Source organism: Chiloscyllium punctatum, chromosome 37 (genome assembly GCF_047496795.1).
Source record: "Chiloscyllium punctatum isolate Juve2018m chromosome 37, sChiPun1.3, whole genome shotgun sequence".
Taxonomy (NCBI): domain Eukaryota; kingdom Metazoa; phylum Chordata; class Chondrichthyes; order Orectolobiformes; family Hemiscylliidae; genus Chiloscyllium; species Chiloscyllium punctatum.
Window position 1 is genome coordinate 61,214,118 of NC_092775.1, and position 16,742 is coordinate 61,230,859.

At 42.7% G+C, this 16,742-nt stretch overlaps 1 protein-coding gene across 1 annotated transcript in view; it reads right to left on the reverse strand.

Annotated features, from left to right (window-relative positions):
* LOC140463157 (cadherin-22-like) overlaps positions 1–16,742 on the reverse strand; it is an 852,306-nt gene that overhangs the window by 237,910 nt on the left and 597,654 nt on the right. Inside the window, exon 8 of the mRNA XM_072556924.1 lies at positions 8,654–8,790. Coding sequence (XP_072413025.1) covers positions 8,654–8,790 — 137 coding nt within the window. The remainder of the gene's footprint in view (positions 1–8,653; positions 8,791–16,742) is intronic.

Here is a 16,742-nt window from a genome sequence, read left to right on the forward strand (position 1 = left end):
GTTTGTCTGTGGAATGAACTTCCTGAGAAAATGGTGGATGGTGGCGCAGTGGTAGTCTGGCGCACTGACCTCTACACCGCTGAAGCCAAACGTCAGCCCTCCAATCGCTCTGCTCCAATCCCAACCTCACCATCAAGCCAGCGGATAAAGGGGGCGCAGTGGTAGTCTGGTGTACTGACCTCTACACCAGTCAAACGTCAACTTGAGGACACCTCTCCCTACTGCCCCCTCGACCACGACCCCACCCCCATCACCAAACCATCATCTCCCAGATCATACAGAACCTCATCACCTCAGGAGATCTCCCACCCACAGCTTCCAACCTCATAGGCCGGGAACCCCGCACTGCCCGGTTCTACCTCCTTCCGAAGATCCACAAGCCTGACCACCCTGGCCGACCCATTGTCTCAGCATGCTCCTGCCCCACTGAACTCATCTCTACCTACCTCGACACTGTCCTATCCCCCCTAGTCCAGGAACTCCCCACATACATTTGAGACACCACCCACGCCCTCCACCTCCTCCAAGACTTCCATTTCCCCGGACCCCAACGCCTCATCTTCATCATGGATATCCAATCCCTCTACACCTCCATCTGCCATGACCAGGGCCTCCAAGCCCTCCGTTTTTTCCTCTCCAGACGTCCCCAACAGTACCCTTCCACTGACACTCTCATTCGTTTGGCCGAACTGGTCCTCACCCTTAACAATTTCTCCTTTGAATCCTCCCACTTCCTCCAGACCAAAGGGGTAGCCATGGGCACACGTATGGGCCCCAGCTATGCCTGTCTCTTTGTTGGCTACGTAGAGCAGTTAATCTTCCATAATTACACCGGCACCACTCCCCACCTCTTCCTCTGCTACATTGATGACTGCATTGGAACCACCTCGTGCTCCCGCGAGGAGGTTGAGCAATTCATCAACTTCACCAACACATTCCACCCTGACCTTAAATTTACCTCGACCATCTCTGACACCTCCCTCCCCTTCCTGGACCTCTCCATCTCCATTAATGATGACCGACTTGACACTGACATTTTTTACAAACCCACTGACCACCATAGCTACCTGGATTACACCTCTTCCCACCCTACCTCTTGCAAAAATGCCATCCCGTATTCCCAATTTCTCCGCCTCCGCCGGATCTGCTCCCTGGAGGACCAGTTCCACCACAGAACACACCAGATGGCCTCCTTCTTTAGGGCCAGCAATTTCCCTTCCTACGTGGTTAAAGATGCCCTCCAACGCATCTCGTCCACATCCCGCACCTCCGCCCTCAGACCCCACCCCTCCAACCGTAACAAGGATAGAATGCCCCTGGTGCTCACCTTCCACCCTACCAACCTTCGCATAAACCAAATCATCCGCCGACATTTCCGCCACCTCCAAACAGACCCCACCACCAGGGATATATTTCCCTCCGCACCCCTTTCCGCCTTCCGCAAAGACCGTTCCCTCCGTGACTACCTGGTCAGGTCCACATCCTCCTATGACCCACCCTCCAATCCTGGCACTTTCCCCTGCCACCGCAGGAACTGTAAAACCTGCGCCCACACCTCCTCCCTCACCTCTATCCAAGGCCCTAAAGGAGCCTTCCACATCCATCAAAGTTTTACTTGCACATCCACTAATATCATTTATTGTATCCGTTGCTCCCGATGTGGTCTCCTCTACATTGGGGAGACTGGGTGCCTCCTAGCATAGCGCTTTAGGGAACATCTCCGGGACACCCGCACCTACCAACCACACCGCCCCGTGGCCCAACATTTCAACTCCCCCTCCCACTCTGCCGAGGACATGGAGGTCCTGGGCCTCCTTCATCGCCGCTCCCTCACCACCAGACGCCTGGAGAAGAACGCCTCATCTTCCGCCTCGGAACACTTCAACCCCAGGGCATCAATGTGGACTTCAACAGTTCCCTCATTTCCCCTTCCCCCACCTCACCCTAGTTCTAAACTTCCAGCTCAGCACTGTCCCCATGACTTGTCCGGACTTATCCTACCTGCCTATCTCTTTTTCCACCTATCCACTCCACTCTCCTCCCTGACCTATCACCTTCATCCCCTCCCCCACTCACCCATTGTACTCTATGCTCCTTTCTCCCCACCCCCACCCTCCTCTAGCTTATCTCTCCACGCTTCAGGCTCACTGCCTTTATTCCTGATGAAGGACTTTTGCCCGAAACGTCGATTTCGAAGCTCCTTGGATGCTGCCTGAACTGCTGTGCTCTTCCAGCACCACCAATCCAGAATCTGGTTTCCAGCATCTGCAGTCATTGTTTTTACAACATTTAAAAGACATTTGGATAAGCAATGAATAGGAAAGGTTTGGAGGGATATGGACCAGGAGTGGGCAGGTGGGAGTACTTTAGTTTGGGATTATGTTTGGCATGGACTGGTTGGTCCGAAGGGTCTGTTTTCATGCTGTATGACCCGATAACTCTAAGATTGCACGTAACCACTACACAGAAATTGTACTGTTAGATTGCCAGTTAGGTGAATTAATATCAGAGCTCTGCTTGAGAATTTAAAAAAGGACTGTGCTTTTTTATAAACCAGACACACATCCAAAATCCAGTTTGAAATCTAAGAGTATATTTATTTCCGACTATTGCATGAGCTGGATATATATCCTCCTGGGTATCATAGACTCATGATTATGGTTTTGATTTTTGAATTATACAAGATCACCTTGTCTTTCTCAACATATATCCTGATGCAATATGTACTGCTACCTTAATTTTCACAAGTGCAGGTTATCTTTTCAAACCTTCCATTGGAAGCTATCTTTTAAGTGCAATGATAGTATGTGTTGGCAGGGAAATTCAGAATGGAGGTTTTTATGTTACGTTTTGAGATGACCATTTCGTTGGCAAGGCTAGCATCTGTGTTCATCACTGTTTGCCCTTGAGAAGGTGGTGGTGAGCTGTTTCCTTGAACTACGGCAGCCCATTTGGTGTAGGCATGTGCATAATGCTATTAGGAAGGTAGTTCCAAGATTTGGGCCCAGAGACAGTGAAGGAACCGTGATGGATTTCCAAGTCGGAAAGATGAGTGACTTAGACAGAAACTGCAAGTTGTGGGGTTTCCGTGAATCTGTTGTCCTTGCCCTCCTGGATTGTAGTTGTGGATTTGGAAGATGCTGTCTGAGAGGCTTTTGTGAATTTCTGATTTGCATCTCATTGATGGTGCATGTTGATTAGACTGAGCAGTGGAGGTAGTGATAAGACGCTTGGAAATAGGAGCAAAAAGTGTCATTCTAGAGAGCTTTGTCCTGGATGGTGTCCAAAGTCATGGGAGTCAAGAAAAGTCCCAGATGATTGGAAAATCGCTGTTGTAACCCCCTTGTTCAAGAAAGACAAAAGATGGAAAATTATAGGCCAATTACCCTAACCTCCGTGGTTGATAAAATTCTAGAATCCGTCGTTAAGGATGACATTTCTAAATTCTTGGACGTGCAGGGTTGGATTAGAACAAGTCAGCATGGATTTAGTGAGGGGAGGTCGTGCCTGACAAACCTTCAAATTCTTTGAAGACGTAACAAGTAGGTTAGACCAGGGAAACCTAGTGGATGTTATCTATCTGGACTTCCAAAAGGCCTTTGATGAGGTGCCTCAGGGGAAGCTGCTGAGTAAGACCCATGGTGTCCAAAGTTATCTGCTGACATGGATTGAGGATTGGCTGTCTGACAGAAGGCAGAGAGTTGGGATAAAAGGTTCGTTTTTGGAATGACAGCCGGTGTCAAGTCGTGTCCCGCAGGGTTCAGTGTTAGTGCCCCAACTGTTCACTTTATAATTAATGATCTGGATGAAGGGGCTGGGGGCATTCTGGGGAGGTTCGCTGATGATACGAAGTTAGGTGGACAGGCAGGTAGTACTGAGGAGGTGGGAAAGCTGTAGAAAGAGTTAGACAGTTTAGGAGTGGTCCAAGAAATGGCTGATGAAATTCAACGTGAGCAAAATGCAAGGTATTGAACTTTGGAAGAAAGAACACAGGCATGAACTATTTTCTAAGTGGTGAGAAAATCCATAAAGCTGAAGTACAAAGGGATCTGGGAGTGCCAGTCCAGGATTCTCTAAAGGTTAACTTGTAGGTTGAGTCTGTGATTAAGAAAGCGAATGTAATGTTGTCATTTATCTCAAGAGCTTTGTAATATAAAAGCAGCGATGTACTTCTGACTCTTTATAAACCCCATTTAGAATGCTGTGTCCATCTTTGGGCCCCACACCTCAGGAAGGGCATATTGGCACTGGAGCATGTGCAGCGGATGATCCCTGGAATGGTCGGCCTAACATATGATGAACGACTCAGGATCCTGGGATTGTATTCATTAGAGTTTAGAAGGTTGAGGGGAGATCTAATAGAAACATTCATGATAATGCATGGCTTGGAAAAGGTGGATGCTGGGAACCTTAGAATTAGAGGGGGTCAGTTTAAAATGGAAATAAGGAGACATTTCTTCAGCCAGAGAGTAGTGGGCCTGTGGAATTCATTGCCACGGAGAGCAGTGGAGGCCGGGGATGTTAAATATCTTCAAGGCAGAGATTGATAAATTCTTGATCTCACAAGGAATTAAGGGCTATGGGGAGTGAAGTCGAAATGCCCATTAGCCATGACTAAATAGTGGAGTGGACTCGATGGTTAGAATGCCCTTACTTCCACTCCTATTGCCCATAGTCAGGGGTGAATATGGAGAATGGGTCTGGGTGGGTTACTGTTTGAAGGGTCAGTGTGGACTTGGATGAAGGGCCTGTTTCCATACTGTAAGTAATCTAATCTAATTCCCTTTGGCCCAACCAGTCCACACCGACCCTCCGAAGAGTAACCCATTCCCCTCTGAGTAATGCACCTAGTACTACGACAACTTAGCAATGCTAATTCACCTAACCTGCACATCTTTGGAATGCGGGAGGAAACCGAAGCACCTGGATGAAACCCACGCAGACACAGGGAGAATGTCTGTGTGGAGTTTGCACATTCTCCCAATGGCTGGAATCAAACCTGGAACCCTGGTGCTGTGAGGCAACAGTGCTAACCACTGAGCCACCGTGCCGCCCTGCACATGCAGAGCGAAAGTCAGAGCAGAGTGTTTTTGGAGCTACGTTCATCTAGAGTATCTCATTCCTGCCTTTTGTCTCATAAACTGTAGACAAGTTTGGGGAATAAGTTTGTTGCTACAGGATTCCTAGCCTCTGATCTATTCACTGTATTTGTGTGTCTGGCTCAGTTCAGTTTCTGGTCAGTGATAATATCCAGGATGTTGACAATGAAAGATTCAGCCATTGAATGTCAACGAGTAAAGGTCATGTTGGATATGATCATTGTATGACACTTGTACAGCATGAATGTTTCTTGCTAGTTGTCAGTCCAAGCCTGGATATTGACCATGACTTACTGTGTTTGGATGTGAACTGCTATGGGCCATGAATGGTTCTGAATGTTGAGCATTCATCACAAACATCTCTACTTCTGACCTTATGACAGAGGGCAGGTCATTAATGAAGATGGTTGGACCTATGACGTTACCGTGGCGAACTCCTGCAGAGATGTCCTGGAGCTGAGATGACTGATCTCCAACAACCACAAGCATCTTCCTATGGGCCAGGTATGGCTCCAACCAGCAAAGAGTTTTCTCCAGATTCCCACTGATTCCCGTTTTGCCAGGGCTCCTTGATGTCACACTCAGTCAAGATGTGGCCTTGATGTCAAGGGCTGTCACTCTTACCGCAACTCTGGAATTCAGCTTTTGTTCAAGTTTGAACTAATAAGGTCAGGAGCTGAGTGACCCTGGCGGAACCCAAACTCTGGGCAGAGATGAGTAGGCTGCCATGAGGCAGGTGCTGCTTGATAGGACTGTTGGTGACACTCTCCACCACTTTAAAATGATCGACTGATGGGGCAGGGGGTTTTGGCCAGGGTGAATTTTACCTCTTTTTTGTGTACATGATGTACCTGGGCAATTTTCCACACTCCCGGGTCGATGCCAGTGTTGGAAATGTACTGGAAGAGAGTGTTTAGGTAGGCGGCAAGATCTGAAGTTCAAGTCTTCAGAACCTTTGCCACAACATTGTCAGGGCCCAAAGCATGCAGCTTGAGTTTAGTTTTATCTTCATTTGACATCTATGGACATCTCTTTTGAACCATCACTCAACAGTGAAAACCAACAGATTAATGCACGTCACTCAAACTGGTGGAGCACTCTACCCTGTATGGTCTAGATCTACGCTGCATGTGCATAGAGTACAAAGTAATCAGGGATCTATGAAATCTATTCCATATATTAAAAAAAACCCTTTATATAATCAAGGGCTGCAATTAAGAAAAATACTTCATGTTGACATTTCTCTGGGTGTAATAAGCTATGAGCAAAGTGTGAGAGATCACCCTCTAGTGGCGAAAGTTAAACATTGTCTGTCTCTCTCTCTCTCTCTCTCTCTCTCTCAAAATGAAATTCTGTCTTTCAACCATTCTGAAATTCATTTTTACTGCATGGATGAAATGAGAAAAATGGATTAGTTGCCACGGACCAGATGTTATAGGAGCATTGTGTGTATTAAACAGAAATTGTTTGGCATAAGGAGATATGCTGAAGTGAACCATGGGTCAGTTATTTCATTCAAAGTCACCCACCTCTATGCATTCAAATGCAGTCTGACAGAATGCTAGCCAGGAAATAGAATTATTAAAATAGCATTTAACAACCACAAAAGAAATGTACAGCACTGGCATAGAATGCAAAGTGCAAAAGAAATAACAGCAGTAGAAAGCTATTACACAGAATTTACAGAAGAGAAACAGATCATCCAAACCCGCCCATTCTGGTGTTTAAGTTCGACATTAAAATTCCCCTAGTCTTTCTTCTCTAACATTTTCTTCCTTATGTGCCTACCCAGCCTACCCCAAAATGCTTTTATCCAAATTTGTCTCGGTTATGTTCTTACAACACACTGGGTGAAGACGTGTCCCATGATTTTCTATCTGGATTAATTTGTGACTGTCTTATGCCTGTGGTCAAGAGTCTGGTGCTGGAAAAGCACAGCAGGTCAGGCAGCGTGCGAGGAGCAGGAGAGTTGCTCTTTCAGACGTAAGCCCTTCATCAAGATGAAAGGCTTGTGCTGGAAACGTTGAATCCCTTGCTCCTTGGATGCTGCCTGAACTGCTGTGCTTTTCCAGCATCACACTCTCGACTCTGATCTCCAGCACCTGCAGTCCTCACCTTCTCCTTATGCCTGAAGTCACCAGTTTTCTTCACATTTCTCCACATCTACCCCAAAAACTCGTTTCATAATTTTAAAGATCTCTACCACATCTAGCATTCAAAGTCTTATATCAAAATACAAGAGGCACCAAGCGCAATGTACAATTGGAGTTTTATACTTGGTGGCGTAGGTAATGATCACTTAAGAGCAAGTAAAGACATGAAAGCAAAAATAAACTGCTGAGAAATAAATACTTGCCTCATCAAGTTCATTCTTAAGAGCAATGTTATTTTCAGGGATGTGAATTTGTACTGCCCTGTTTGGAATGCAAAACTGTGGAAAATTGGTAAGGTAACTGTTTGGATGTGAGATACTAGTCATAATGTCAATGTTTATTGGCATTATTAGATACATCTGTGAAACTTGACACATTTGACAAAAACTGTGGCAATGTGAAAAAGAAATGGAAACACAAGACTGCATAATGGAACATTCGATAATGTGTCTCTCAGAGAGATCTAAATATTTAACTCTTTGCTCAGCAAACTCATGAAGGCTTCAAAACTCATGCTTACACCCTATCCTTTGGATTAATTTATCCAATATTGAATGTTAGCTTTTCTCTTCATCAGCTTTTCTCACACTGTGTTACTTTGGTTACTTGGGTTGAATTTAATGATGGAGATGGCCCTTACAGCAGGCTGGGAATTGGGGTAACTCTACTGTGGTTGCTTCCAGGAGCCCCAGCGCAATCTCTGCTCAAGATGCAATTAACTGTTGTACATTTAAGGTGTCAGCTCCTCGAAGGCTGAGAACTTGCCTCCCAGAACAACTGGACAGTCAAAAGGCCAGCACTGGCTCTGTGGGAGTGAAGGTTGCTGCTGGTATCGTAGCCAGCTAGAAGAAACCACCAAGGAGGAAATCCCAGAACTAAACAACAGCCCGCTACCCGGTCCATCACATCCAAACACTACAAACCACCACCCCACACCAGAGCCCACAGGGGACTGCCAGTTTTCACTTGATAGTCTGTCCATGGGACATCTGGCAAACCCACTACTGGTGACATACCAGCACCAATCCGGTGCCACCCTTCAGTGACCTTCAATTGGCAGATGGGTGGCATCCTCAATCTCCTCTGCCCCTGACAGAATTACAGGGAGCTGGAAAGGTGAAGAACAGCCCATTTCCCAATTTCCTCTAACCCCTGCATCCATCACTTCACCTCCTGCAAATTCCTGTGGACTGGATTAACCTTTAACCTTTGTATGCATTATTCCATCCTTGTTCTTTATTTTCTCAAGCTGGGCTCCTCTGTTCAGATGCCCTATATCATATATCAGTGTGGCTAAAAACATTTTCAGCATGTAAACCATGACCAGACAAATGACTCTCTCATCCTTTCCATTGAACAAAAGCCATTGAAAAGCAAATTGATCTTATAAATGTCATCTACCTGCTTCCATTGCTATCACGGTGAGATTATGCCATCCTGCTGTCTCCCGGTCCAGCCTCTTAGCAATTGTAATGTCTCCAGTGTTGGCATCCATATTAAATATTCTCTCCAAGTCAGTGTTACGATCAATAGAGTATCTGTCAAAGCACCATCGAACAACAGTGAATAAAGAGCATTAGTGAGAATACAGCATATAATTTAGATAGATCATTCCAACTGTGTGACTAACAAACACAAATCCTTGCATGTACATAATATATAACATCTTAAAGTACTTTTGTAACCAGTTAAAGAACTTTTGAAATGCAGTCATTTTTTAAAGTGGGAAATCTAGCAGCCACTCTGTGCACAGCAAGTGCCCACACACAGTAATGTGATGATGGTCAGATAATCTGTTTATGATTAAGAGGTGACAGCCAAGTGGCATTATCAATGGACTGTTAATCCGGAGACCCAGGTAAAGTTTTGGGACCCAGGTTTGAATCCCGCCATGGGAGACGGTGGGATTTGAAGTCAATAAGATCGGAAATTAAGAGTCCAATAATGACTATGAATCGATTGTTGATTCTCAGAAAAACTCATCTGGTTCACTAAAGTCCTTGAGGGAAGGAATCTGCCACCCTTACCTGGTCTGGCCAACACGTGACTCCAGACATACAGCAATGTGGTTGACATTCAACTGCCCTCTGGGTAATGCAGGCAAGAAATGCTATGGTGTCCTCATCCCATAAATGAATAAAACAAAAACCCTCCTGGATCCACCAGCAGTGGTGGAGAGCAACACAGAGCCTGATCTAGCCCTCACTTCCTTTCAGCTTCCTGATTTTCAAAAGACCAGAAAATTAGCCCTCAGTTTCAACTCGAGGTGAAACAGTGGAGGTGTCATTAAACTGATTAAATGAACAACCTGGGAGCATGTTGGTTACCTGGCCCCATCCATTTTTATTGAAAGGATGGATGCAAGTTGAAACAGGTTCAGGTTTGAGTGTTTTAACATTATAGCATTCCACTTTACCCATTCGGGGGAAGAGGGGGTTAAAACAACTCCCCCATTTGCCTTCAAGGATTGTTTGTGTGACAGAAACAAAAGCCCAGTTCAGTTAAATTCAGTTCTCTGACATTAATTAGACACTTGCATCAAGGGAACATTAAGACAGTTACTCCTGAGATTCTGGGCAGAACAATTAGGCATGAAATAGAAAAACGAATCAATCTTGAATTATGGCCAGTTTTTGTGCTGTCAGTTGTGACCAAATTGGTTAATTAGCACTTCACTTTAGTTCCTTGCAGCTGAGAGAGAGAGAGATCTTATTTATCCCACCTGCTTTAATCTTGTTTCATTAAAGAGAGAGAATAGCTGTTGTGCCTTGTCTGCATCTAGTTTCTTCTCTCTGTATTTGCAATTCCCAAATGGTTTGTATTCTCAGAGTCTAGCTTCTTTGCCCTTTTTTTTCCAGTTTACTGTGATCTGTAAGTATTTGTGATTTTTTTTGCCACAATTTCCCAAGTTATTTATTTCTAACAATTTCAGAAACAGACTGCAATACTTTGAATGGTTGGTGTCCAAGCAGCTTATCTGTTATTCCTACTAGCTGAGGTAATCTCCTCAAGAGAAGGCACACCACTTAAATAACCTCTTGACCTGAAATTTATCAGTGAAGATTCCACTTACATACTCCCTAAAAAGACTGAGATTTGGCACAATTTACCCAACAAACCTGCCTTGCATGATTGCATAACAGGAAAAAAGTTGCAATCTCATTGTTTAGCTTTGAAGAACATTCTATTTGCAATGAATGAAATAATTTTGAATTCATAGTTGAATTTTTAATTATCCACTCACTACTTCCACAATGTACAATAATAGACATTGCATTTCAAATGAAATTTCTTTGAGACTGTTCGAAGTTTTATGATGGCTAGTTTGTGATGCAGAGTGATACAAATAGCACAGGTTCAATTCTTGCACTGGCTGAGATCAACATGAAGGACTCTCCCTGTCAACCTTTAATTAAACCACCACAAGTCATATCTCTCTCTCTCTCTCTCTCTCTCTCTCTGAGAGCAGCATAATCATCCTCTGGGACTAAGGCAATTTTATCTTACAATATCTCACTATGTAAACTCGACTATTATGCTGACTTTTCAGCATTTTAACGACATGGAGCATCAACCTGTTTTACTGAAATGAAACATTTTCAAACTCCTGAGTTTCTGCCTGTAACTCGATGGTTTGTGCACTGAGATTATGACTTGTTTCCTCATCTTCTTGCACTATAAAGTTGTCTTAAGTGCTAATTAAGTGCCCAACTGCACCTATCAGTTCAGGAGTATCATTTCAAAAATCTCTTTCACGGGACCTGGGTGTCATTGTCTAGATCTGCATTTATTTCCAGTCCCTAATTGCCCTTGAGGAGGTAATGGTGGGCGCATCTACAGTTCACATGAGAGTAGGAGTGTTAAAAACACACACAATGGTGTTAAGCAGGGAATTCTAGGACTTTGACTGAATCACAATGAAGCATTGGCAAAGCAGTTGATGTTTGGCTGACAGGGGACATTGCAGGTGGTGTTGCCATGTATCAGCTGCCCTCTGCCAACTAGAATGATGTATCTAGAAGATGGTGTCAGGGGTGATTTGTTGCGTCCTGTAGACGGCACACGTTGCTGTCACTGTATGTTGGTGATGGAGGGACTAAATGTTCAAGGTGGTGGGTGGGAGTTTGGTGTGCCACAAGTAAAAATGGGGAAAATAAAACCTTTTGTGTTTTAAAAGTAACTTGCGTCCAAAAATAACATTTAGTCAATAATGCTTTTAGTCCAGTATTACAGGAAAGGTCATAAAGTATAAAATCTTCTTGGTTTGTCCTTTTAAGATATTAACTGAATGTTCAAATTTATTTTTTGTCAAATTCATAATCTCTACAGGGATCATAACAGTATTATTTATGTACGTATCGTGTCAACTGTGGTTCAGCAGTACCACTCTCTCATGCTGAGTCACAAACTTATAGATTCATTCCTTCTCAAAAACTTGAGCAGAGAATCAAATCTAATAACATGGTACTGAGGGAATGCTGATGGAATAAAAGCTCTTTATTTAGTGTATTAGGGTCTTATTTTCGACACAGAGGTCCATTATTTTGAAGTTTACAGTTGTCACAGCTAGAACATGAAATCATCTTGGATCACAATTACAATTGTTTACAGATTGATATCGTTAATGATTTCAAGAACACATTGGGAAAACATTGTCTGCACACCATTCATAAACAGTACTGAGCTGAGTCACAAGCACTTGAGTCAAGGCAAAACTGAGTTTCTAAATCTTTACTGGTGAAAAATTGATTTCACCTGATGCTAACCTTGTGCAAAAACTAACCACCAACCCAGACTAAAAGCACAACGATGACCAGTTATGTCCCTTTGCAACTGCTGAATCAGACCCTTCAAATTGAGCTCAAATTCTTTGGAGCACTGGTAATAGTTCTAAAACTTCATGCACATTTAAATGCACTTAATTTTGTAAGAAATTGATCATTAAGATTAACATTTTTAAAAAAAATGTCAGTTTCAATCCAGTTCACAAATATAGCTCCATTGGTAGATATGAGTCACATTTCAACTTCTAGGGGAAATTGTTTTTAAGGTGGCAGAGAAGAGGAAGAGATGATGGCAAATTAATTGGATTTGTAATCTAGAGCTACAGGCTAATGGTTATCATGTTGCAACTGTACAGGACATTAGTTAGGCCACCTTTAGAATACTGTGTTCAGTTCTGGTCTTCCTACTATAGGATAGATGTTCTTAAACTTGAAACGGTGCAGAACAGATTTACAAAGACAACACAGGTTGAAGGGTTTGAACGACAGTGGGAGGCTTGAATAGGCTGGGGCTTTTTTTCTCTGGAGCGTCGGAGGCTGAGGGGTGACCTTATAGAGGTTTACAAAATTATGAGGAGCATGGGTAGGGGGAGTAACTAGGGATTTTTATTGGAGTGTAGGGGAGCCCAATACGGGAAGGTGAGAGGGGAAAGATTTAAAAGGAACCTAATGCAGAGAGTGATGTGTGTGTGGAATGAGCTACTAAGGGAAGTGGTAGAGGCTGGTACAATTACAACCTTTAAGAGGCATCTAGATGGGTATATGAACCAAATGCTGGATGAGATTAGTTTAGGATAGCTGTTTGGCACGGATGAGTTGAACCAAAGGGTCTATTTCTGGGTTGTACAACTCTGACACAAGTTCAAAAGGTAATATGGCAGCTGTTGGAATTCAAAGTCAAGTGTTAAAACAAATCTGGAATATAAAGTTAGTCTCAATTCTGTTGACCACAAAACTACAATCAATAATTGTAAAAATGAATCTGGTTCACTATTTTCCTTTTAGGGAAAGAAATCTAACATTTCAGCCTGGCCTATGAGATTCCAGATCGATGGCAATGCAGTTGACTTTTAACTGCCCTCTGAAATGCCCTCTGTTCAAAGACAATTGGAAATGGGCAAAAAAATGTCAGGCATATCCCATATCCCATGGAAATAAGAGAAGGGGTTATTTGCTATGACAATCAAGTTTTTAGCTTAATAATAAAACCTCCAGGGCATCTCCACTCTTAAGGAAACTTTATGTTCAATTCTAAAGTTCTATTACATTTACTAAAGATCATAAATGTTATGATCATTAATGTATCAATAAATAAAGATGTTTCTTTTGTTATTGTGCAAACACTTTTAAAGGCGAACTCATAACCTAGCCAGAGCAATCTTATGTGCAATTTCTCATCGCATTTGTGGGTATGTTTTTTAGAAGTAGGACTCCACATTTCATTCCCCACAGAGTCAGGTGCATGCTGAGATTGATGCCTTGAAGTGTTAACCACACTAACTGCCGACATGGCTATAATTTCTCTGATTCACAGAGACAACTTGGATTCTGTGATTACTGGTGTCCCTCTATGTTGCAACTGACTGACTGAACACATTACACTGACTCCATTACATACAGATTGGCAGCAAGTAAGGCAGGTAGCTTTATACCAGAATGTCACATGTTGCGATGCATTGTAACTTTCATAAAATTACAGGACAGCCTGGTCTGGAATCTATGCCATAGTGCAACATTCCCCCTTTTATCTCGGAAAAAAATTTTAAAACTTTCCTATAAAGTACAAAGATGCATATAGCTGTGTAGCAGTTTTACATTCAGATGACACCTTGATGGTCATACAAGGCCAGATCTAGTTCTTGCACAGAAAACATGACTCAGTATTGTAGCTTTAGCCTGCCATGCACTCTCTACCATTGTAGAAAGATTTGTTGCAGATGTGTGGTTGTTGTCTGGCATGAAATCGTCAATATCTGTGTCATCTTACCATTTGAGGGGTTGCTGATGAGATATGTTTCTATTACTTTGCAGGACTTGACCATTGCTCATAACAACACCATATGACTATACGGCGACAAAGTATTGTTTCATGCATTTGTGCAAAACTCTCAAACTTATGCATTAGTCCAAAGCTGTGCAGGTCGGGTGAATTGGCTAAGCTAAATTGCCCATAGTATAAGGTGCAGAGGGAAATGGGTCTGGGTGGGTTACTCTTCGGAGGGTCGGTGTGGACTGGTTGGGCTGAAGGGCCTGTTTCCACACTGTAAGGAATCCAATATCTAATATCCTGGACCAGGTTGGGAAAACTGTTTTCATGCTCATTGATTATATTCTTCTGCCCTTTTCCTCTTCTTTCCAACAGTGTTTCATGCAAATACAGTTAAGCTGTGAGTCTGTGGGAGGGAAGAACTGTGTGGGTCCATCTCCTAAACGTGAGAGCTGGTGGTGAGACTTACCTGGTACCGAAGGAGTGGAGCATAAAATTAACCTGGCTATCTGCAGATCTTGGCAGGTGCTTTACATTTAATGATTCGTGATTTTATGGCAGGAACAGTTCTGTGGAATCACTTGACTAAGGGCAATGAAGAGAAGAGATAATAGAACATCCCATCTCCTGCATATCTCACTAGTGTACTGTGGACTGTTGTGGAACGCCCATTGCTGAGAAACATTGAACATAATGAAGATGCCAATCAATGTGTCAATGATTGCAGGAGTGGTATCTTTGATTTGACAAACCAAAGGGAATCTGATAGTCACATGTCAAAATGTTATGTTGAACAAGCGAAGTATCAGTTACAAACTTTCACTAGAGGAGGCTCAGAAGGAGGAGTTACTCTGTTGATTATTGAAGTTAGTGAAATTGAAATTTTTTTCACACAATGATAAGTTGAGCATGTCTTTATCAATGTGGGACCAATCTATGGATTTGTGTGTCAATCTCTTGGGTTTTTCAGTGCCCATGTGACCTATATGGTCTAGATTGTCTTTATGTCGAGCTTGGAGAATTATGACTTGTTTTTCTTTGAAGATTGTTTTCCTAGAGAGATCTAGGTCATCTTTGAATGAACAGAATGAAGACATCAGCTCACAGACCATTAGATGTGTTCACTGATGATTGTTTTGAGCTGTTGCAGTTGGTCACCATATGGTGTAGCTTGGTGAATCTGCCCTGATCAGCTGAGACCAAAGTGCATTCGATCAATGTTGCAGTCTAGAATGTTCAGTTTGCAACGCATGGGTTTGTTACATCGTGGATCATAAAAATCCACAGATCCGTGCATATGGGCAGACTGTTAATTTGTTTTAATGACGTAAAAAGTTTCAAATGTCAATACTGTGGAGGCAGATTGACATTTAAGTTGGATAACGTCAATGTATGGAATATTAGACCCTTTTTTGAGCAGTTAGCTCACCTTTGTCAATCAAATCACAATGTGCCTGTTTCCTGAGCACACCTTTGTCAGATGTATAATGGATGCATCCATTCACACCAGTGTCAATTTTGTCATAAAGCATATTGTCTGTTCCTTGTGGGATATATCACTTGAAATGAGGCAAACAATTTAGGTTGTTTTTTGACAGCATCCAAGTGGCATCTCAAGTTCTATACAGACTGGGATCTGTAAGCTGTACCATTGTAGTTGCCTTTTGGAGTTTGTTGACCTGCTTGTGTGTCATAGACAGAATTTTGGAAGCTTCTTTTGCATTGTACCTTCATATGCCTCTGTGGAGTATTGTGTTGAACTTTGAGTTCCTATGAACATAGTTTGCATACATTATGAGATGCTGAACACCATCTCATTGAAAAAAAAACATATTTCATGCAAGATGTTGATATTCTACTGAACCTGTTGAGGGCTGCAGTAGTTGTTCCACACTCGAGCACTTGCAGATGATGCCGGTCTACTCCAATGTTTTCAAACTTGCATCCTTCTCCTGGTCAATTGGGTTTATAGAGTCATAGTCATAGAATCATATAGCATGAAAACAGACCCTTCAGTCCAACCAATGGCAGCCAACCATATGGCTTTTCAAAAGTATATGGTAGGTTAAAGGCAGAGGCCAGTTTCGCAAATCTTTCAGCTAAGTTAACTTCTGTAAAATCACATTCTGGACATTTGCCTTAATATCTGCCAATGAATTAATTGATTGATTTTGTTGGCTGTTGTCAGTATAAATATGAACTCCAGTCTGAAACTGACTTGGACTTTAAGTTGTTATTCTAAAATCTGAAAAAAATTCTCAAGACCTTTGTGATGATCATCAGAAATATTGGAAGGTTTTATTCTTCAGTGCCCAAAATGAGAAGAAGTTTGCCTGTTGATCCTTGTTTATAATCTTCCAATCCATTAAGTAATAAGTGATACTTTCTTTAAATAACTGCAGTTCAGGGAGCATGTCAATTCTGATAATCAATTTGCATCTTTCTTGTGTAGCTTTACGCTCTGTAAATATTGCCAATATAAGAATCTGTATTACATTATAGCTCTTCTGTTTTTTTTATTTGTTTTGGCTTTTATTCTCTTTTTGTATTATTATCAGTTGTTCATAGAATCCCTACAGTGTAGAACCAGGCCATTTGGCTCATCTGCTCCTCACCGACCTACCGAAGAGCATCCCACTAATCTATCCCTGTAACCTTACATGGCTAACCCACCTAGTCTGCACATCCCCAGACACTATGGTCAATTTAGCACAGCCAA